This window comes from Natator depressus, chromosome 6, assembly GCF_965152275.1.
Source record: "Natator depressus isolate rNatDep1 chromosome 6, rNatDep2.hap1, whole genome shotgun sequence".
Lineage (NCBI taxonomy): Eukaryota > Metazoa > Chordata > Testudines > Cheloniidae > Natator > Natator depressus.
The window spans coordinates 40,403,342-40,428,472 of NC_134239.1; the positions used below are offsets into that span (position 1 = coordinate 40,403,342).

The window sequence follows — 25,131 nt, forward strand, 5'->3', positions numbered from 1 at the left end:
TTCAATGCATGGTTTGCCAGATATACTCACATCCATAATGGACCTAGGTTCATTGTTAAAACGTTATTTATAAAATGACTTGGTCATGTGTGAATTAAATTGTCTTAATCGTATCATGGTCCTAGTTTTCCCAGGGCAGTAGCATGGTTCTGTAACATGGGATAACAACAACACTATTTGGTCCTTGCTACACAGATAAAAATCAAACTATAACACATTCCCCTGATGTAATGAGTTTTTACTGGCCCTTTAAATGGAAATCTGGGGTGAAATGTAAATGCTGAACTGATAAAAATAGAAACGTTCACAGAAATTCTTAGAAAGGACAGATTTTTTTTTTTAATTAACTAAGGAGATACCAGTCTGAGTTTACAGAAATTTTAAGACACCCATATAGAGCCCCACTGACTTTTGGGCTGGTGAAAGTCCAAATGTGCAAAAGGTGAGCTTGTTTTACAGAAACTTCCCGGAAAAGGTGAGGTCAAGTTTGTCTTGCATGCACAAGGAGATGGGAAGAAGGAAAGGGGACAGACTCTAGAAAGTAACGATATGGTTATACAAGCAAGAGAGGAAGAGAAGATTCACAGCAACACATTAACTAGACTGGGGGGTGGGAAGTGAGGTGAAAGATAAGGAGTCTGGAATCAAGGTTTTTAGACTATAAGCCTCTGGAACAGGAATTTCCTCTTATCTATGACTGTACAAAGCCCAGCAATATGGATCCCCAAATATTTACTACGATTATCAATCATAAGGCAACAGATGAAGAAGGCATGGACAAAAGAATGGGAAGAGGTGGAGAGACAGAAAGGGATAGATTTTGGATACATACAATAAGAAGAATTGATGGGATTTAGTGACAAACTTAGATGTAAGAGATTAAGGGTAGAGCAGTTGAATGACATAGTCATTGTGAGCTTAAGGCCTGGAAAGGACAGGAACAGGGAAGAGTTTAGTGGGAAAAGGATAAATCCAGTTTTTGGCAAGCTGAGCTTGGGCATGCAGTTGGACTTTAAGGATGAGAGATAGGCAGTAAAGAAGTGATCAGTGAATGAAGAGCAAAAACAGGAGAATATGGATGCCTGGAAGCCAAAAGGAGGAGAGATCATTCAGTACATGATCAAGTATACTGCAAGTGAGAGAAAGGTTGAGGAAGAGATTGGAAAGAAGGCCTTTAGACTTAGCCAGAAGATCTTTAATGATCTTACTCTAGTGCTTTCAGTAGAATAGATGTAAACCAGAGTGCCCCACCCATGCAGAAAATGCACAGAGGGATTCAATCTATGCCAGGGGAATTCCCAGGTAAATAGATAAGCAGGCTTTCTGATGGCTGTGCACTCCCTCGAACATCACAAGTCAGCGAGAGCAGGGACCAGAATCTCTAGCACATAACATGATATATACATATTTACATATACCCATACCTAGAATGGGTAGCACTGAAAAACCTTTGCTTCTCTCTGAAGAAATGTTGGCAACCAAGTTATTTTCAGGATTGAAAAGAGACAAATCCAAAAAATCAACACACATCAAAGAAAGGTAAATCTAATAAATATTCTTCCATTTTATCCTGAAGCTCATTACACTCTCGCGAACATTAAGGGAATAAAATTGGGGGGTGGAGGGAAAGAGAAGGTCCTTAATTGTGAATGTCCACCAACTACCAGATCATGCAGGTAAGTCAACGCTATCTTATGGTCATAAATTGCTGATATACCTAATTAAATTAGTACAAACACTTACCCTGAATAATCCCTAGGTGAAGATTGGTGAATATTGATACAATCTCCATTTCACAGTAATCTCTAAAATGAGACTGATATGCAAGCGTTAATTTTTGTATTTTTCATATGTGTTGACATTTATTACAAAGTTGTTTTTTAAATTCCATATTTTCTTAGACTGATCCATTTATACTGCATTCTCCTATAATTCTTGCAACTCACACTTCAAAACCAACAAATCCTCAGTTGACAAGTATGAAAAGCACCCTCATCGTTCAAAGTAATGATCCAACACACCTTAATATCCACATTAAAAACAAACAAACCCTGCTTCTCATAGTAGGTTGTTGTTTTTTTAAAAAATTTTATGGTTTAGATTTTTCCTTAAGATTTTTGATGGCTATGAGGAGTCTGTGTTTGTTGTTCTTCCTGACTCACCTTTAATTTTTCTTCTCTCTCAGTTGCTTGCTCTCTGTATTCATCATTTTGCTGTTACAAGAAATCAAACTGTGTAAGAAGCCTTAAGAAATTTTGTTCTGCTCTTTTGTTCTCCGGAAAGGAATAAAAGATCTGTTATGATACCCAAGTGAGGGAGAATTCCCAGTGGAAAATATGTTCTCTGAAAGCTTGAGTTATTCACTTATTGTGCACAACTATTGAATGTGAGAGCTGCACACTGTTCTTTTCTCTTAAGAGGGTTGTACACATCTGGCTCATTACACCTTCATTCTTAAAAGTTCCTTTGTAAAATATAGCTTCATTACATTTGAATGCAGAATTAAAATGTTAGCATCCCTCCTTTGCAATATGAAGCCCTCCTCACCCACTCCCCAAGGGGGTTTGGAGGACAACAGCTGTTGAGGCCTCCATGGAAGTGTGGGTCTTGCAGGACTTGTGCTGCACAGGGATTGGGAAGCAGTGCAGATGCATATGGCCTTCACAAAGATGTCCCAGGCCTCCAGTAGATCTCTCAACAGCCACCCATTTCTGCTCACAGGGAGTTGGGAGAAGGACAGACCATGATTCCTGACCAAAGATTCAAAACTTGTGGGCCTTCCAGTCCCCTGTATGGAAATAATATGCATGGGAGATGATTTGGGTTTAAAACATGATGTTTTACCATAACTAGACAAGCAAATCCCTAGCAATATCTTTCTGTAGGCATGACGTATTTGTAAAACTTTGTACAGTTATCCACTCTGTACAAAAAGGATATATTCTCCCCATTTTACCAATGTCCAAAACCTTTTATCTCCTTATTTTACATCTGTTCAGGGACTGCCTTGCTACAGTGGAAGTAGATTTAAAACATTTGGAAACCAGACACAAATTAAACAAAATTAAAAAGAGTTAAACATGATAGCATGTGTCTGAACAAAAGAGTATGATGAAACACACTAGATCAGTTACAGAGACTTCTTCATATTAAGTGAGAGATCAGAAAGCATTATGCCTCAAACATGCCAATTTTCTCAGCAGTCTAGCTTTTCAAGTTTTGATGTTTTAATAATAAATCACTGAACATTATGACTTTTTGTTTAAAAAGTGTTTTCATTTTAATGGATTTAGTTAATAACATCAAATGAATGGTACAAAATTGTGTCCTTATTCACATTTCCATACATTGTATTATGGACCACCTGAAAATCTGGACTAAAAATGCATAAGGTGTCTTAGTCCTAACCTAATTTTTGCTATATGTAGAGGAGATATACAGAAACATGCATTTGTTAACAATGACATGTTAACATTAACTTCAACAGTAAGATATGTTAAGGTGTGCATTGTATAATAATGCACAGGTGTGTGATACGGGGTGAAACCAAATGCCAGGTGCTACCAACAAAAATCAGAAGTGATTGCACACTGACATCTTGTGATGATATTTTTAGCTTGTTTTGTTTTACATTTGCTTTAAATATTTAATATTTAAAATATATTTTCCCTACAGAAAGCATTTACTGGAAGACAGACTGGAAGATTTTCCTTTTCTAAAAGTATATCATTTAAACAATATATTAAATATGACAGAGGTGATAAGACTCTAGAGGCCCTAAAGCCCGTAGAGGTTTTCAGAGACAATTTTTCAACCCAACGGTTTCACTGATTTTCACTAGCAAAACTTTGGAAGTAGCAGCTTGGAGAGCACCCTGCCTTTACAGAAATACTATGCTTTAATTAAAACAAAAACAAGAGAGAGGGGGATGCCATACTGGTTGGGGGAGGAACGGGAACAATTAAAACCTAAATAATTTACCATGGATTTGATTTCCTTAGTTTCTCTACTTGCTAACTAACGAAATGTCTATACAGGGGTTTGTTCCTTCCTAGTGCATCTTCTCTTCCAATTTGTTCCTGCAGTCAAGTAAATGCTTGAATTTTCATTGGCAACAGAAGTTAAAGGACTTGGACCCTACTGCAGGATCAAGGAGGAAAGGACATTGGGGTGTGGGTGCAGAATTAACTCTTACCCATCAGTTATCTGAAATTGCGACACAACAAAACAAAGCAAGATATTTGTGCAAAAAAAGTAATTTGTACATTGACATTTCTTCTAAATTTGCTTCAGTATGAAAATCCCTCTTCAATTCCCATTGACTAAGTGTTTTATTCCACCTGAATGGTCCTTCATATTCCTAAGATTCCCACATTTTTAATTCATCCTAGCTTGATGGCCTAGTAACCCAACCACCATCTTTCTAGCCAAGGACAGGATGACATGGAGCTCCTTTATATTGCTCTTTAATAGCCTGGAGTGGTCGCTTTTGAGCAATGCAGGGTGCTTCCTATCTTCTACAGGCAGATTGCTTTGTCAACTGGCCTTGGGAATGAAACAGAGCTGGAACTGAAGCCAGGTCTCCCTCCACGGCAGTGCAGAGCACTGTGAATGACTGGCCATCCCTTTTTCTTTTCAATGTACCTGCTTTTATGAAAAGACCAGCTTCTCCATAAGCCACTGCTTAGCTTCCAATAGTCTGAGGGCTTAGTCTGGGGCTTGGGCTGAAATGACTGGTTTCTTAAAACTTCCATTCAGGCTCCTACAGGAAGCATAAAGTAGAAACATATAAAATTAAAAATGTAGAAACGTCTTCCATTTGTTTTTTTCATGGGTGTATTAGGAAGGCACCTGTGGCTAACAAGTTCTGACTAGTACTTTGCTGTATAACCAAAGAGCCAACCATATTGTTGGCTCAATCTATGTTATCATGCTTTTATTTTTAAATGATAGATTAATGAATATTCTAGGTAAATGTCTATATAGTTTAGTGTTCATATTTAAATTAACAGATTTTAAATGAATACTATTCATGTTTGTAACATTGCTGACTGGTACCACCTCATTAGTTTAATTACAAAATCGGGGGGGAGATGAAGCAGTTCATTCCAGATTCAGTACTGCATAAGAGAAATATAGCAGCTCTCCTACCCTATCACACCTCAACTCCCTCCTTTTCACTGAAAGAGCAAATTACCTGCATGATGCTTCTTAATATTCTACACCTCCTAAGTCAAAATCCATACTGCTCCCTGTGATTACAGTATGCATAGCAGTAACACAACGCACCTCATGCCATGGTAATAAACTGCCTTTTTAAAGCAGGTACAGTATGAAGAAGCTTTAAAGTAAACAAGGGGCATTTACCAACTTCCATTGTTCAGTCAGTCTGTTCATACTAATGTGGGTACAAACCTTAAGGAGAATTATTGCTTTTAACAAGATGAAACCTTTGGAAACATGGCAAACATCCAACTTAACAAGGATCTAACTCTATTAGTTAAAATGACAAACATTTTGATTTTCGAAACCCTAATTTGATTACTCAAGAGGATATCATTTCATTTTCACATCTCTTCATTATATTCTTTACAATTCTAAGGTCTACTGAATATATTAGCAGCTAAATAGGACCAAAACAGAAAACTGGAAAACAAACCACATTGTATACAAGCATGTCCTATTTGGCCAATGAATGGTGCACCCTGTTTCCTGGTTGAAATTAAGGCACTAAGTGGCAGTTAAAGGACAAAAGAATTAAAAAACAAAACAAAAAAACATTATCTGAGGAAAGAATGACATGTCTATTTCTTTTGGGCCCCAGCATGTATACGGTTTGAATGACTGAAAGTAAGGCATTCTGTTGGCAAACTTAAAGAAAATGTTCTCCTGTTTTGAGCCTATTACATTCGTTGTCTGAGTGGGACTAGTGGCACTACTAACTGTTAAGAAACTGGATGGGAGGGATGCTACAAAAGTATGTCTGAAGATCTAAAAGGCACCAAAAAGAGAATAACTCTGCCACTGCCAGTTCTAAAAACAACTATGTAAGCTGTGTTTAACACTGCATATAGTCTATTCACAATCATAAATCTTTGTTGACCAGAAGATAAAGTGTAGTAGCTTTTCATTTAAACTCTCAGTTAATCAGGGGCTAGTTTAGTAAGAAATTTATTTTCACGTATGAGAAAATAACTGCAGTGTCTAACACAACTACACTTAAAGCAAAACTAGTCTATTATGCATTATTCTGGTTAACACTGAAGAAAACCTGTATAAACAAAAAGGGTTACCTCAAGATATATAGTTTACAATATGAAATCAACATATAAATGAATAAGATTTACTGAAAACAATGTAAAGTGTATTACAAAGATACATGAAACAACTTTAACCACAATATTTTCTCTGTGAAAAATACAACTATCAGTGAGATAAAATGTACAATTGAATTTTTTTTCCAAAAGAAAAAACAAAAAACACAGTATAAAGGAAAATATTTTTCTTCAAAACAGGGAAAATAGTTAAGGTCATTGTCTTTCATTACAATATAATTTGACACAAAAAGCAGTCATAGGATTGCACCAACTCCATGTTCAGTCTCCTGAACATGATAATAGTAAAAGGAGTCCATAAAGCATAATGACATTTCTGAATTTTATGATGGCAATATTTGTATACAGAATTTGATGTCACACCAGCTCTGTTTACAAAATGCATAATACTCTAAATTTCATGGCCAGACAGAAATGCAAATATTAGTTTACCCCAGCCCTGACTCTTTTTGGTGTTCACCAGAGTCGGAAATAGCCATAGTATTTTAAGTGTTATTATCTCTATAGCAGTAAAGAAAAAATTATACTTAGTGCATGCTTTATCATTTGTCAAAAACATTTCTGAAAATAAAACTAAGTTACCCAATAGTTTACAAAATAGAAAAATTATTATTCAGGTTAAAATGTGGTGATGTTTATGTTTACTTCCATCTCTAAAAGACTCATTTTCTTGGCAGCATCACTTTTCCTTAGTAGGAGCCAAAGTACAAAGTTCCATAAGAGAAATAAAATGCCTATGAATAAGAACGTAGTCTGGTATTGTAAGAGAATCAGAGCCTTTCTCTGAGCTTTCTTTTCCATCAGGTTAGTGCTGTAGAAAAATGTGAGATTCTGAAGAAAGTTTGTTATGAACACTTCTGCTGTACATGATTCAAAAGTTCACCAAACTTTTCAAAAAGATCCTCCACCCATTTTATATTTTTCATGCACAGCTGAACAATCTCCTCCTGTCCTAGATCTGCGCTCTTTTTCTGAACAGAAGAAATCTATTTAAGAGAGAGAAAAAAAACATATTAGCCTGCCTCTGTTACTCATTTAAAATGTAGCATGCAGCTCTTAAACCCTCCCTTGATCCATATGCTAATGTATGCAAAGTGGCAGGAATTCTTAGCCAAGCTTTATTTGTCCAGGGCCGTCTCTTCTGCAGACACGGCTAGCTAAGGTCCAAGTCTATTATTCGTTACTGAAGTGATCTAGTTAAAAAATACCAATCTAGGGTCTGATTTTCCAAGATGCTAAACACCTTCAACTCCTGGTATCTTAAGAAATGTGTAGGAATGGGACTGGTCATAAGAAATGCCATACATATAAACAATGCTGTGTCGACTTAACACTCTTAAAATATAAGATCCAATAATATAAATAAATGCGAAGATATTTTTAAAATATATTTAAAAACATGCTCAATTAAAAGGCAATACTATCTTATTTGCCAGAGTTTGATAACTAGTCTATAGTTTACAATGCAATGCGGGCAGGGATAAAGACAACTTGTCAACTGATTTTCAAAATTGGCTTTAGGATACTTAAAGAGGAAGTATACAAATAATTAAAAGATCTTAGTCTGAAAGAAAGTTCAAGCAATAAAGTAAACTATTCAAAAACCTTAAAATTTTCTCCACAACCACAGCATGGGGAAATGTAAAAATAAAAAACAGTTGTGCCTTCTTTAGCAAAATTAGGAAGAATGAACTTAAAAGGAAATGAATTATTATGAATACACAAATATGATTTTTTATATTAAGTCTAAACTATTATATATTCCCCCCAAAAATGTGTTAAAAACCAGTTAAAATACTCCAGTGTACATAACATAAACACATCTATAAAAGAGGCAGGATATCAATAGTTAAGTCCTCACCAACCCTTGCATCCTTATTGTCCAGGGTTTCATGAGCCATCAGAACTGAGTTCCACTTCTCTTGCTGCAGACCCAATCTAGTGCAAACCTGACTTCCTTCCATGCTCCCTTCACACTATGCTTCTTTCCCTCCCTCTCTCCCTTTTACCTTATTACAAGATAGAAATACTATGAGCATTAGGCAGCTACTCTCAGAGGTCCCCACAGTGCTGCTGAATAGTGGGCTTGCAGAACTGAGTGGTGAGTTATTAGTGTGTTTGGAGGTGGAACCAAGGCTGTACATGGCCTGGGTGCATATGAGAGTGTGTGCATGTGTGTAAGGAACTCAGTGCATTTGCATCCAGGCACTGGCACCTAAGGGCTCTATTGGTAGTTGTGGCCTCTGTTCACCGAGGAAGAAATATCATAGGGAAATCTTGATATGCCAATGCCTTATGCAGAGGCAATAGGCTACCTCTTATCCCCGACTCTCAGCACAACCACAGACACCCCAATCTCAGGCTCTCCTTTCCCCGCCTCAAAGACTTTTGCCTCCAGATCCCCCACGTCTGCTAAAACATCCTGCGTCTCCCAAAGTCCCATACAGTCTATCTTCCAGCATCCCTACTCAAACCTCATGGGCCTCTCAAGGTGCCTCTCATCCACAGAGCACAATCCTCATGCCTCTGGCTACCTAGCCTACCTCACCAAGGGTTTGTGAACAGCACAGGTGGCGAGTCATGTCATAAAAGAGAAACAGCTGCTGGTCTGAGCAGTTTTGTCACTTAATCTTGATGAAACTCAATCAGGTCAATAAGCATATGTGTTTAATTAAAAAAAAAAAGCCTTATGTCCAAAATGTTATCAGAGTTGTGTGTATGTGAGGATGCAAAGTGTGTATGTTGGCAAGACAGAGTGAGAGAGGAATCTGGAGTCTGTGGGGACTGTGACTGTTTAGTTAGAGGGATTGAAGAACTGGGAGAAAAACAGAATATTTTTAAAAATTGGTGTTTTTAAATGTTTCTTCTATTAAGGTTAATATTCTACTAAAAAAGTTACACAGAAAATCCAGTTGTCCTAGAAAGAGTTACTGTCCCAAATATACAAATTAATTTCAATTTACTAAAATACAAAAAAGAAAATTTTAATCAAGTTATATACTAATGCCAACACAGGCTTAACTGTGGAGTCACTTCCATAGTATTCCCCATTTTAACATATCACCTCGTGCAGAATAGAAAATGATCACCCACTAATGTCAGCCGATGATTACTTTGTATTGGCTGGAAAAAGTTTCTAACAGTTCCAACAGAATCATTACTTTGGTTGGGTTAAAATCAGAAACACATTTACCTGCCTTATACTGATGTTTTTAAAATGCTGTTATATACAGATAATTTAACTTTCTGCACTACTTCTTAATTAATCTAATAATAATGCCACATATAAGAAGCAGAACAAATACTCACCTCCTCTTTACACGTCAGATATATGTGGTATTTGTAATGATGGAGTGAGTGATACAAAGAGTACAACTGTATTTTTTCTGGATCTACAGTAAACTCCTGCAGAGAAAATAGTTATTTTTAGGCAAATTAATGATATTTGTTCCAAGATAGACTTCTTATTACCAAATGGATCATGTCAATTTTAGCAATTCAGAAATAAAAGGTAACTATCATCATGTCTGAAATGGCATCAAGACATATGTGACACCAAAATTAGTATACCCTTACCCACTTTGTTTCTCATGTAAATTTAATGTCTTCTTCAAAGCTGGGTTTAATAGTTCTTTCCACCACTCTGAATATATGGAGGGTGTGTTAGCTTGCCATTTTTCAAGTATTACTGACATCTCTAAAAATAGCAAAAGATATAGCTATTTCTTGGTGTTCACTTAATCTATCAAATTCTGTATAGATTTTTGGAGAAGGGCAGATCTTAGGAACTGTGGAAAGAGCTTGCATATATTGCTGCGATAGTTTTTTCTTTCCAAAAAGTACAAAAATATGTGGAATATATTCACTGGTTGGTGGCATCTCCTGCATTTACTGATGTTAGCTAAACTTGCTTTAGGTATGTCTGCCAGTATCCTGTAAAATCTAGTTAAGACTGTTCTTAGCCACAAATATGAGTTGTACGTATTTCTCTAATATCTCTTTTCAATATTCTTTTTAACAATAAGGTATAAAACAACTTCTGTCACTGGAGATAAATGAGAAGCTACAACAAAGAATTAATTTGTTTATATGCCTGCCTTATGAGGTGCCTTATGATCAAATTAAAGTTTCTCCAGTGGAAATATTTATTTGTCCATGTAGTAACAGCTATTGTACAGTTTACAGTAGAAATCTACATTAACTTTAAGTAAATGTTAATATTAGAGGCTAAACTGCCACAAGCAGCATGTAGGGGCAACATATTGTGCTCTGCCAGAAGCTGTCCTGTATTCCTCCTTGGCTATGGTGGGGAGAGATGAGGGGCGGGGGAATGTACCCTGAACCAGACCTAAACGTGGTCTAACATGTGCCTGCTAGCACAGCTGTGCTGCCTGTTACACTATGGAGATGGGAGGGCCACCATCTAAGGCTGAGCCCATTCCCTCCTCCTGCCTGTGCAAGAGGGGTAGCAGCAGCACCAAGGAGACTGTTTCCTCCTGCTACCTGTGATGTGAGCAGATTGCACAGGGGAGTAAGAGGTTGCCTTATACTTCCTTAATTCCTTGCTTAGGCACACAGGACAGGCCATGTTGGGTATGTCTACACAGGAATAAAAGATCAGTGGCATAGCTGCAGCTGGCCCAGGTCAGCTGACTCGGGCTTGCGGGACTCAAGCTGAGGGACTAAAAATTGCAGACTCCCTGAGCTCGGGCTCCATCCCAAGTCCGGAACATCTACATAGCAATTTTTCAGCCCCAAAGCCGAGCCCTGTGTCAGCTGACCTGGGCTAACTGCGGGTTTTTTATCTCTGTGTAGACGTACCCAATGTGGCCCTAAATACATTATTTACATATGCACATGATTCCATTCAAGAATTGTTGTGTGGAATATTATTTTAATATGTGCACCATATTTTGCTTACCTATTTGGAATAAACTATGTAGAGTTGCCAACTTTCTAATTGCAGAAAACTGAACACCCTTGCCCTGCCCCCTGCCCTGAGTCCCGACCCCTTCTCCAAGGCCCCACCCCATTCACTCCATTCCCCCCTCCCGGGGTTGCTCGCTCTCCCCCACCCTCACTCACTTGCTCACTCATTTTCACTGAGCTGGGGCAAGGGGTTGGGGAGCAGGAGGAGGTGATGGGTCCAGCTGGGAGTGCTGGCTCTGGGGTGGGGCTGGGGATGAGGGGTTTTGGGTGGGGTGGGCTCCAGGCTAAGGTAGGGGGTTGGGCTGTGGGATGGAGTACAGGCTCTGGACTGAGGGTTGGGCTCCAGGGTAGAAGAAATGAGGGGTTCAGGGTGCGCGAGGGGGCTCGAGGCTGGAGCAGGGGGTTTGGGTGCAGGAGTGGGTGAGGGCTCGGCTGAGGATGTGGGCTTTGGGGTGGGGCTGGGCCCGAGGAATTCAGAGTGCAGGAGGGGGCTCAGGGCTGGGGCAGGGGATTGGGGTGCAGGAGAGGGTTTAGGGTGCAAGCTCCGGGCGGTGCTTACCTCCAGTGGCTACCGGGAAGCGGCGACATGTCTCTCCGACTCTTAGGTGGAGGAGCGGCCAGGGGGCTCCGTGCTGCTCCCACCTGCAGGAACAGCCCCCGCAACTCCCATTGGCTGGGAACCATAGCCAATGGAAGCTGTGGAGCCAGTGCTCGGGGTGGGGGCAGCATGCGGAACCCCTGTGGCCGACCTACCAGTAGGAGCTGAAGGGACATGCTGTGAGCCACCCAGAGCCGGGTAAGGAGCTTGCCAGCCCTGCACCAACTGGACTTTTAATGACCCAGTCAGCAGTGCTGACCAGAGCTGCCAGGGTCCATTTTTGATCAGCTGTTCTGGTCAAAAACTGGACACATGGCAACCCTATATCTATAATGGTTTAATGCTAAAAGGAAACAGGCCACCAAGAGAAGTGATTTAATATGCTGTAGATTTCAAACAAATCATTATTTTCAAAATTACTTAATTATTAAAATGTTTAAAATTTTATCTTTTTTATATATTTGCCAAAAAAAAAACAAACAAACTAATTACCAACAAAATGCAATCCTTTAAAGTATTTTTTTTTAATCTATCATGTTATAAATAAGTTGGAAGCAGTGATGAATCTTCTAAACACTTACGTGTGCTAACTTAGTGGTTGATTTGGAAGTCCTCAGTGTTTTCTTGTTGTAAGCTTTACCATTCATTCTGATTTTAGAAAGAGCAGCTCCTCCACTTTTTGTTTTAGAATCGCGAGTGATTACTGTCAGTTCAGGAAAGTTTTCCAAAGCACTCTTAAACAGAGCATAAAAGCAAAAAGGATTTTGAATTATGCAAAAATTCCACCAAAAGAGAACTTCTCAATCAATCAGATTGCTGGAAAACTGACCATTATTTTCAGAGAAGTTAAAATATTGAAAGCCACCAATCATAAAATATTTTACATACAAATCTAAAAGCCTCACTCAGTCAATCAGCTATGAGACAGCAATATATGAACACATACAGACACACACACAAAAGTGACTTTTTTGGACTGGCTTTAAAAGTAACGTCTCAAGGGACTCAGGCCTTTTCATATATCACAGCTGTCATCTTTGGTTCCTCCATTAAAAAAAACAAACTAGCCAGGAATCCAGCAGGCAGTTTTGATTGTTTACAATTCTTTATTTTACTTTGCATTCTATTGCTCCTTCCATCCAAGAATCTGTAAGTGCTTTAAAAATATCAATAAATTAGGCCTCCATACACCTATGAAGTAGGGAAGCATTATCATCTTAATTTTACAGTTGGGTCACAGAGAAGTTTTACAGCAACCCACCTCAGTCTATAAAAGCCAAGAATAAAACCCAGACTTCTGATGGTTAGTCCTGTACTTTAGTTATCAGACTACTGACTATTTTCTCTACACTGCTCAGAAAGTAAAACACACCCAATCTCATTAACAAATTTGTTATCCAACAATAGTCGGGAATATTTCAAAAATAAACTTTTCTGTTTTAGACAACAGTGTCTACTATTACAGGAGGATAAACTTGCATTGTAATTATAATTATTGCTTTATAATATAGGTACTTTGAATTAACAGAGTTAAATTCTCCATTTGCCCCCAAGATACGAGACAGTCTTTTGATAGGACTTAGTCTCACAGTTTGAATACTGCAAATGTTTTAAGATGTGGGAACCCTATTTATTTTAAATTGAAAACCTCATCAAAGACTGTCTTTGTTTAACTCCCCTCCACATCTGCACACAAAAATTTGAACTTTGACATCAGTTCAAAAATTTAATACAATTTTGAGCACTTACAATTAAGAAAGTTTTAAACGAATACATTGGTTAGTCAGAGGGTGCACATGAATGAAAAATAAGTCACAGAGGAAGACAAACACAAAGCACTGTCTGTTACTAGAAAATTGGAATGGGGATAGGGGGAGGTCAGTAAAGAGCAAGCCCTTAAAAATTTTAAGATTAAAGAAGGAAACAATAGTAGCTAGATAGCCAAAGGGGTCTAAGATATCCTCTAAAGTGTCGAACCCCCCTCTAGCCCTTCTCATAGGTCCATTCCTTGACCTAAACTTCTTTAAATGAAAATAAAAAACACCCTGAAAATCCTAATTAAGATTTAGAGGTGCCTTCTTCTTTCCCCTCCTTCCCAAAGGAGCATCTGAAGCAGCCCTAATTGCTGACACCCAACTAAATTCATATGTTCCCATATTTTCTTCAGACAGATTTTATTAATCATAAAATTTGATTTCCAGGTGAAGTAGTGAGCTACATCCACCATAAAAAAACCCTGAACTCTCTACAGGGTATAGAAATAATGTATTGCTGTGGCATGCTGTTTTCTTTTGATTCCTTTTTTTAAATGAGGATCTGTCCATCCCATTTTATACAGGGGCACCAAAAAGCTGTAGAACAGTAGTGACTTTTGGGCACTCTTAATCGGAGTTAGTCAAACTACTGACTCAGAGGTGAATGGCAATTATATGTAGCAGTTTTCTCATCAGCCTTTCAGTTCCCCTTTTTATAACATGCTTTAGAAGGTCTTGGTCATCCAATTCCCAAAACAAACAGAACAAAACTCCTACAATTAATTAATTCCCTTGATAGCGGAATGCAAAGGATTGTATGAGTAGAGACACTCAACTGTCCTTTAAGTTCAGACAGTGGTAGCTCTAGAACAAAACCTCAAGTGAAGCATAGTAACTCTCCTTAGCGCATGTGTTCTCGTTAATTAAGAATGTTTTTGAAAGTATCCCTCAGGCCCCTGTTGTTGTAGTATTGCCAATACCACATGTTCAAAAACCATGAGTGAGGCCCAAAAAAATACATGCAATTGGCATAAAATTCCACACAATTTTTAAAAATAATATCTTTTTAATTTATTTTTAGTTGCCTTCTGATGTATTTTAGGATTCATGTTTTCAAACTTTTCTCTAGAAACAGTCTCATGTAATCACATGAATCCAGGAGCTGGAGCTTTATGAAAAGTATCAAATATTGCAAGACTTGCGATGAAATCATGACAGCTGGCAACACTGCAGCTGGCTCCAAAAAATGCAAGCTCCCTCCCCGAAATGTTGCTGCTGCTTTAGTGGGAGCACGTGACAGGAATGAGTACAGCATGCTTTGGATTCCTGAAACATCTACCCTAACACGGAATCTTCATCTAGAAGTTGGAATCACTGCAGTGTTAAAATTAACATTTAAGCCTTATCTATACCAGAAAATTATACTGACTTTAATAGTAAACTGGCTTATAATTAAATTGGTGCACCCCCTAGCGCAAACACTCTTATTTTGGTTTAAGAGAGCCTTAAGGCCAGTAAGGAGAGGGGATTAGAGAAACTAAGTTAAAAGAGGTTAAGTAACTTGGCCAAGGACATGCAGTAAGTGAAGAGCCAGGATTAGAATTTAGAGGTCCCAGCTCAGTACTCGTTCCTCTAGATCACTTGCTGGTATAGCTATATGCTGGCAGACCCCCTTAGTGGGGACACAGCATAAACCAACAAAAGGAGTTCAGCTGGTGTATAGCTATATTACCTCCCCGAATGACACTGCTATGCCAAAAGAAGCACTTTTCTGCTGGCACAGTTGCATCTACACCAGGAGTTTTGTCAGTATACCTTTGTCAGCAAGGGTATGTGATTTTTTCACACCCTTAGCTGACATAGCTATGCTGGCAAAGCTTTGTAGAGTCGGCTGAGCCTTAGTTAATTTCATGGGGAAAGAGTACCTACAGTTCATCTTCAGAGAAGTGTTTGGATGTATAGAATTCCACATGAAAGATGTGATGTCAATATATTTGCAACAAATGGCACTGGATGTCATCATTCTGCTATAGATACAGCTATAGATCTCCAGCAAAGCATGAGATCTTATCTGAGACACACACTAACTAAACGGTGGTGTATTTTATTTTTATTTAACTTCAGTTTTGCATTATGTGTTAAATGAATAACACCTTGTTGCAAAAATGTAGAATTATTTTAACAAATCATTTTTAAAAGTTCCATTGTATTATGTAATATCTTACTTTCATCCAGAGAGAATATATTCTTTTAACTGATTATATTTCTTTACTTGCATAAATTACTACATTGTTCAGGGAAATGTGACTATAACAAATTACAGGGAAGAATTCAGCATACCGTTGGACTTACTGCTGCAAGAAATTAAGGGGTTAAAATGTTCAAATTAAAACTAATGGTGCCTTATATAGTCTACGGATGATAAGATGAACCTTTTAATAAACAGTTACAGAATTCAAGGACTCTCCTATCCAGACTCCTACAGTTTCCAGGCACCTGGTTCTGTGTCCCTGAAAACAAAATGTGCTTAATTAGTGTTTTACACAGATCAGTTACTTTTCCCTTAGTAACAATCTCAGGAGGAAACTAAAAATCCATGTGCAAAAGAGACAGTTGCATTTTGGTACTAGTCAGCTCAAGGGAACAAAATGTAGACTAGTCATAGCAGCAGCCTTCAAGTTAAGAAAAATGACCCCAGCTGATTTTTTTTCCTCCGTGAGTTTAATTTTCTACCTGTTATAGAATTCTCTGTAGAGTTTCAGTGCATTCTGAGAATTTCTGTCTTATGCCAGGAAGTCCTGCCTCATCCGTTACTGGCTCAATGTTATTGTCTATTCCTATGGAGTAGAACAGACTTCAAACAGGAACACTGACCCAAAACAGGACTAGTTTTGAATTGGAAGGAGGAGGAGGAAAATACTAGTCATTTCCATGTTCTGATGGGTCAAGAGGACAAGCTATAAATCAGACTTGCTCAGTGGAGAGAGCCAGACGACTCTGAATAGTGAGTACTTTACAGAAAATGAAACTTCCAAGAAATGAAGCACAATTGATGTTAACTAACAATGCTATTCTGAATAACATTTGTAATAAGTCTAATCTATTTCCAAATATGTACATTGGTGAGTTGCATCTAAAAGATTGAGAGTTAATTTACAGATATGAAACTAACATAGAAACAATAGTTTAATTTTGTTTACTAAAATAAGATTATAACCAGACAGTGTGGGATTTTATAGCTGTTAGAACTGTGCAGAAAAGTGTATAGACAAAGCTGCTGATTTGACCATTGATTGGTGATTTTACTTGATGATTTGTTTGCAATTCTACACTGAAATATCCCATACTATCCCTTTCAGTTTTAATTAATAGAATATATAATTACTATACACAGTTACCAGTACAGAGTATTAAAAAGTATGCAGAAATGAATGGTGCTCATGAGTAACCAACTTTACCATCTTTTTCTTGTTGGTTGCCTAGTCTGAATCCCTTACACCTGAACTACTTATTTTTATCAACATTATTATAGAAACAGGCTTTCTTGTTCTAAACAATGGATTAAACTGGATTTTAAAAGTATGTAACCTATTTGGTATCAAACCAGTAGAGATGTTCATGGTAGGAAATTAGCCTTTCATTACTACAAAATTGCTACCACAAACATGATATGGGTTTGTGCTTCTGTACTAGAAATATAGACATACTAACATAACCAGCCATTTTACAAACATATGCCCTGATCCTGCAATCAGATCCACGTGGGCAGATTCCTGGGCTTGCCTGGAGCTCCATTTACTTCCATACAGATCAGACTGTAGGATTAGGCCTACATTATCTGATTTAAGAGACATAATTTATTTTCTTTTATTGTGTGAGAAGCAAGCAAACGCTTCTTTATACAGTTGGAATTTGTAACATGGTATAGTGAGTAAGTGGATATAATTCTATATAATTGTGACAATCTTCTGTATGCTAAAGATGCTTTTCTTCTAATTGGGTGTAATGATCAGCTACAGAAGTATGAGCACAGTGGGAATCAAATTGTCATTATGTCCCTAACTCTCACTGTAAAAACAACAACAATAAAAATGGTGGCTCAGGGTCAGTTAAACAGACCGTTTGTATCTATTATGAAAAGTATCAGAGAGATTTAGACACCCTCCAGGAGCTTTGCTGTTGCCATAAGGGAGCCACAAAGGGATACTGGGAAGATAGGAGCAGGAACTACCACTTCTACAGGGAACAGCTTTTCAGCAGTGATGAGACAGGGGGAGTAATTAACTCTCTTGCCCCAAAGTCCTAGATTAATGAAGAGAGGAAAACAGGACTGGTACCTACAACAAGGCGGATAAAAATCAATTAAAAATATCTATTTTTAAAAAAATGTAAATTAAATACATTTCTCTTTTTAAATATAAACCTATTTAAATTAAATCTGAAATTATGATAGCCCATGTTAAGGTTTAAACTTGGTAGACTCTATTAAAATAATTTAAATTAAACTAAAAAACTGTATTAAGCAGCATATGTTTGAGGCGAAAGTTTTAAAGAAAGTCAAACCACTGAACAGGTGCAAGTCACCGCGTAAGCACCTGGAACCAGAGTTTGATGAAGTGATAAATCAACGTTTGCAAGCAATAGCCTCTTCTGCACATGCAGAGTGTATATTTACTTATTTTCAGTTTGTTTAACTAGTTCAGTTCAGTGATTGTTATTTCAAGGTTAAGAAACAGATTGGGAGATGAAAAGGTTGAAAAGCTTGTTTTCCTCTTCCAATTGATGAATAAGACTGGGTACGAGAGAATGAGATATCTTAGTTCTAAAGTCTTGACGGACATGGTGACCAGAAACAATTAGTTCAATTCACTAATTACAGATTAGTATTTTATTTTTGATAAATCCGTTTTAATTTTCTACTTGTTGTAGGGATAGTTTGATAAAACCATTTTTCCTTATGCAGCCAGCACTTTTATGTTAAAGTATTTTATTTAACAAATAAAAAACAAATTTTAAATGTTGTTTGTGCATTTGTAAAAATTCCAATTTCTCCAAATAGAGCTTGACAAAATCAAGAGTAAAAAAAAAAAAAACGCTCAAAACCCCATCATCTAGTAAATAAGACATGCACCATTCTAACATAATAAAAAAGTGAAAACTAAAACTATCTAAATAAATGTATGTACGTCTATATAACAGCTTAAATAAAGATGTATAGATATAGCGGATCCTCTTGATTAGCAAAAAAGAATTATCAAAAGATAAACATATTTTAATGGTTTCCTACCAATGCAAATCAACCTTTCTTTAGGAAATGGACTGATACAAAACAAGATTAAAAGTGATTATTTAAATCAATCCACCCTGGTCAACAATGCCTTCATCCCTAGAACAGAAAGCCATGATGACACCCACAAAATCAGTTAGGAAATAAACATCCCTTATTAGGGCTGTCAAGCGATTAAAAAAATTAATCTCAATTAATCGTGCTGTTAAACAATAATAGAATACTATTTATATAAATATTTTTAGGATGTTTTCCACATTTTCAAATATATTGATTTCAATTACAACACAGACTACAAAGTGTACAGTGATCACTTTATATTTATTTTTATTACAAATATTTGCCCTGTAAAAATAAATAATATTTTTCGATTTACTTAATACAAGTACTGTAGTGCAATCTCTTTATCATGAAAGTTGATCTTACAAATGTAGAATTATGTACAAAAAATAACTGCATTCAAAAATAAAACAATGTAAAAATTTAGAGTCTTCAAGTCCACTCAGTCCTACTTCTTGTACAATAGCTCAGACAAACAAGTTTGTTTACATTTGCAGGAGATAATGCTGCCTGCTTCTTGTTTACAATGTCACCTGAAAATGAGAACAGGCATTCGCATGGCACTCTTGTAGCCGGCACTGCAAGATATTTACGTGCCAGATGTGCTAAAGATTCATATGTCCCTTCATGCTTCAACCACCATTCCAGAGGACATGCATCCATGCTGGTGTGGGTTCTGCTCGATAATGATCCAAAGCAGTACAGACCAACGCATGTTCATTTTCATCATCTGAGTCAGATGCCACCAGTAGAACGCTGATTTTCTTTTTTGGTGATTCGGGTTCTGTAGTTTCCGCATAGGACTGTTGCTCTTTTAAGACTTTTGAAAGCAAGCTCCACACCATCCCGATCAGATTTTGGAAGGCACTTCAGATACTTAAAATCTTGGGTCTAGTGCCATAGCTATCTTTAGAAATCTCACACTGGTACCTTCTTTGCGTTTTGTCAAATCTGCTGTGAAAGCGTTCTTAAAACTAACATGTGCTGGGTCATCATCCGAGACTGCTATAACATGAAATATATGGCAGAATGCAGATAAAACACAGAGCAGGAGACATACAATTCTCCCTCAAGGAGTTCAGTAGCAAGTTTAATTAACGCATTTTTTTTTTTTAATGAGCGTCATCAGCATGGAAGCATGTCCTCTGGAATGGTGGCCAAAACATGAAGGGACATACAAATGTTTATCATATCTGGCACGTAAATACCTTGCAATGCAGGCTACAAAAGTGCCATGTGAATGTCTGTTCTCACTTTCAGATGACATTGTAAATAAAAAGCGGGCAGCATTATCTCTGTAAATGTAAACGTATTTGTTTGTCTTAGTAACTAGCTGAACAAGAATTAGTACTGAGTGGACTTACAGGCTCTGAAGTTTTACATTGTTTTATTTTTGAGTGCAGTTATGTAACAACAACAAACATTTACATTTGTAAGTTGCGCTTTCACGATAAAGAGATTGCATTATGGTACTTGTATGAGGTGAATTGCAAAATACTATTTCTTTTGTTTATCATTATTACAGTGGAAATATTTGTAATAAAAATAATATACAGTTAGCACTGTACACTTTGTAGTCTGTGTTGTAACTGAAATCAATATATTTGAAAATGTAGAAAAACATCCAAAAATATTTCATAAATTTCAATTGGTATTCTATTGTTTAACAGTGTGATTAAAACTGAGATTAATCAAAAGCCCTACCCCTTATTATTTTTAGCATAAGGGGACAGACATGACACTCATGTTTACCCTTGCTCTCTTCAGACAGAGACGTATGCACTCATCCCCAGAGACAGGCAGGTTGTAGGGATGGAATAAATAACTCTCGAAAAAAGTGCTCCAGTCCTGTGGGCAGGAGCAGATTCAAGAAGGTAGGGCAGGACAGCCGCAGCCACTGTTTCACTGATGCTGGAAACTGTCTGCTCAGGATTTTATCTCCTTGACTTTCTCTGCTGTCTACTGAGAGGGCTGCTACAGTGCTTCTTTCTTCATAGATTTTGAGGCCAAAAATATGCTTCATCTAGTCTTAGCCCATCCATAACGCAGGTCACTGGATTTCATCTGTTCTGCTGAAGCACCAAGTGTAAGACAGGAAGTGGGACTCTGTCTTACCAGTTCCATCTTAAACCCCTGTTGTGATTGGGTTGGGAAGGGAGAGAGACAGGGGAAGAGACAAACCTACTTCCTATGCTTTACCCACAGTGTTGCAAGGAGCTCTTTTAGCAGAAAAGAGAAGCAGCATTGGGACAGTCCTGCTTATAAATAACAAGGAGGTCAGATCCTGGGTAGCCCGTTTTCAGCAGCAGTAAAATTAGCCTCTTTTCTTTTTGCCACTCCTTTAAAATCTACCCCATCCCTCCTGTCTATTTTGGATGGGTTATGCATAGCTGTTTGGGACAGGGAGAAGAGTAGGTGGCACTATAGCCTGTCTTGCCCATCGATACAGAAGTTGTGGGATGGTAGTGCTGGTGTTTCTTGTCCCTGACCAGCCCACAACAATTTACTGTCCACAGTTTCAAAGGGTGAGACACACTGCGATTGTCTGACCCATGCTTAACTCGGGACTGTGGGTAAGAAAGGGTGCTTGTCTGTTTCATCTTCCCTGATCCCTGACCTTTGGCTCTAGGGAGCCCTGGTGCTGCTCTCTGCACCTCACCACAGCTGAAGAGCTGGAATGCACCATGGGACAGCATCATGGGGCAGAAATACAGGTATCCTTAAAAAAAATTTAAAAAAAATGCTCCACAGGGACAGTAGTTTGATTTTCTGATGAGGAACCAGAGAAGCTTAGAAGAGAAAATGCTTTAAAATGAATATTAAAGCTTGGGAAGTAAAACTGACCTTTTAAGATCTACAGTAGAAACGTCTCTACCACAAAATGTTTGCTAAGTGGAATATATTAACACTTAATTCAAAGTATCTCTCAAACCTCATATTCCATTCCTGGTGCAAATTTTGCCATCTCACTGTACACTTGTATAAAATTAGTGACTTGCTTAGGACTTTGTTTTAAATAATCTGAAATTTTAAAAGGAACTACCTTGAATGTATGCTCCAAACGTAATTTGGAAAGCAGTCTTTTCCTGTTGTCATTCAGCATGCCATCAATTTTTCTCATATGAGGCAAAAGTAGCTCATCTGAAAGACATGAAAAAATACATAATAGTTAAGTACAGATGTAAGACAATTATTTACATAAAACCTTTATGCCAGATGGGCCACTTTACCCTATTTATTAGCATAAAACAATCAAAGTCCAAAATAATACATTTTGCTCATATACCCTAGCTTTAAATGGGAAAGGAAAATTACTTATTAAGATCTACATGCTAAGATACAGAACTCAATACTTGACTCTAAAACTTGACAAATATGCAAAGGCCACATACATCATAATATCCAGGCCAACAGCTAAATGTAAATCTAACTGTTATTCTGTTCTTTCATTTGTGATTGAAAGTTCAGAAAGGAGACAGACCGGGCAGTGCAGAGAATGAACCTTACAGACAACTTTAAATTGTTCTCTAAATCTCTCCCTGTCATGCAAGACAATTTTCAGTTCAGAGACAGGTTCTTCTCAGCTGAAGAGTGTGTGCATGTTTCAAACTGGCTGTCACACACACACATATATATATATATATATATTATACACACACACACACACACAGAGCTTAGCTTGGATTTATTTTAGGTAGGGGTAGTTGCACCGCCTACTAGTAAGATTTCCCAACACTTACCATTATATATAGTTATAAAATTGCACAAGAGATGTTAGAACCTAGGTAGCAAGATAGGTGGTCACTGGTGCTTGAGAAGATTGTTTATTAGCTCTGAATTTGTGGCTCAATCCTGCAGTTTTTACTGCATCAGCAGTCCTATTGCCTTCATTGGGACTACTGACAGAATAGCTGCAGGACTGCGCCCTTGGCGTACAGAGAGAGGGTAGAGTCTCAAACAGGAAATAGCTTTTGAAACATGGATAAACTGAAATTAGCAGCACGGAGCCCCATGTCGCAGCAGCTGTATACTATGTGAAACCCATGCTTTCTATCAGTGTCTCAAGTCGAATGCTTTCTGTGTTAAATTTCCAAGAGACAGAACTGACCTGACATTTGTACGCTACAGTCCACTATACTGCATAGTTCTAACATGTTGAAATTCAAATGACATGCCCATCAAACAGCAGTTCTCTTGAAGACAGCCTGGACATATGTGTGTTCAAACACTAATCTTAAACCCAAACTCCAATTACTGCACAGCTCAGAAATCAGAACTTCATAAAGTAATGAGTATGTCTCTGCATGAAAAACTAGGCACAAATTTGAAATGGTTTTTAAATAAAATTAACATTTGTAAGTCTATTATTGGTGATGGTGATCTTAATTAAAAAAAAAGTAAGGTTCATTAGTGATGCTACAGGAGAGGGGCCCAATATAACCAGATGACAAGTCCCTCTGGAGTAGTTTAAAGCAATTTGAGTAATACAGTAATATTTTAAACAAAATGTAAAGTTAAAAAATGTCTCCATTAGATTTTAACAACACAGTCATATTAGGGCAGTATGGTAAACTCATTCAGATACATTAGTATTTCACTCACTCATTTATATTGGTGTTCATTTCTCATGAAAGTCATGATGTGATGAAACTGGAATTTGGAGCAAAGTGGTCAAAGACACTATCGCAGCAAAACTACTGCTCTGGCCACTCTACTGTGGAAAAAATACTATTTGCTCTGAACATCTTCCTGTTTAGACCTTTTAGATACAGAGCAAGTACAAACTCAAAACACTGCCTGATGTGATACCAAAGTATGCTGAATCTAGGAAAACAGGAATTTGGGGCAACCCGAAACCAATACAAATTACACATACTACATTACTTTCATCAAAAAGTGTAGGTTAAAGTACTGCTGTGAAACAAGAAGATTTTTCACATTTGCTTTATTAATTAAAAAAAATGTACGTAGTACACCTTAAAATAAAAAAAAACATCATGGGACAAAACAAAGCCGAGCACAAAGAAATTCATGTAAAACACACTGTACCATTGCTCTTTTCCAAGGCTTGCATTGTATCTGGATCTAAGGCAATGCTAACAAGCAGCTCCATATAACTCTTAAAGGTCTCCTTCATAGCTCTTGTGTTCAAAAAGCGGGTGAAAAAGGGAGATGGAGGTACAAGTTCTGAAAAGTAATTGGAATACAATTAATGTTTTCTTCCTCTGATATTCTGAAAATATTTGTATATTAGCATACGTTCCTATTTTGAAATAAAAGGCTTTCATTGTTAAACACAAGCAACCTCTAGTGGTATCCCAAGAGACTACAACACATGTTATTTCTCAACAGAAATAATGTCAACTTTGCATTTATTAAAACAAGGGAGGTTTATAGTGTATCAGAGAAGCAGGGCAATATTTATCAGAAAGATGCAGAATTATCTGCATTATCAGCATTTAGATACTCTGGTTATAGGAGCCTTCTAAAACTCTGAGGCAGACAAATATCTGGAGAAAAGGGAGGATGAAATATTCCCATCAAGCAAACTAGACTAAATACCAATTTCCAGTAGCAACTTAGACATTCTCTGAGACCAACTGATTCAGCTGAGTCAAGGGGTAAAACGTTCAAAAACATTGAAATCACTCAGCATCATAATTACCACTAAAAGTCAATGTCATGTTTTCATGAGCTCATCAAAATACGTACAACCACTTACATTAGCAAACAGATAAATGTATAGCTACTGTCACTTTCCAAGATGTTTCAAAAGTTTTGTAGTCAGCCATTTCAATCACACGTGTTATAGAGAAATCATTAACACTTCTAAACTTAGTGTTTGCTCAGCTTCTTGAGGCACTTTACTGATTCCAGCGCGCAATGTTAGAATTTGCGACCAACTAGGTAGTGAGACTGCTCCATTCTGTCAAGTTTCCAAGTTGCCATGGGTGACTGTCACCACCAGAGTAGTCCTTACTCTAATAAACTGACAGTGGTATGTATGTGTTAGAGAGATTGGTATCATGATAAGTTAGATCAAAAATTAAAATTATTTTTAGTTGCGACCTTCAGCAGAGGGGCTCAAGACTATCTGCAGTAACTCATCTGTAGTCTAAGTGGTTCTCAAGCAGGGGTACGCATACTCCTCGGGTATGCAGAGGTCTT

The 25,131-nt window shown here is 37.5% G+C and overlaps 1 protein-coding gene across 1 annotated transcript in view; it reads right to left on the reverse strand.

The window, feature by feature from the left end:
* Window positions 1-3,328: 3,328 nt before the first annotated feature.
* The window catches only part of QSER1 (glutamine and serine rich 1), an 81,611-nt gene continuing 59,808 nt past the window's right edge, over window positions 3,329-25,131 (reverse strand). Inside the window, exons 9-13 of the mRNA XM_074955110.1 lie at window positions 24,013-24,150; window positions 22,007-22,104; window positions 12,444-12,596; window positions 9,645-9,740; window positions 3,329-7,321 (exon numbers count right to left, since the gene is read on the reverse strand). Coding sequence (XP_074811211.1) covers window positions 7,181-7,321; window positions 9,645-9,740; window positions 12,444-12,596; window positions 22,007-22,104; window positions 24,013-24,150 — 626 coding nt within the window. The 3' untranslated portion in view covers window positions 3,329-7,180. The remainder of the gene's footprint in view (window positions 7,322-9,644; window positions 9,741-12,443; window positions 12,597-22,006; window positions 22,105-24,012; window positions 24,151-25,131) is intronic.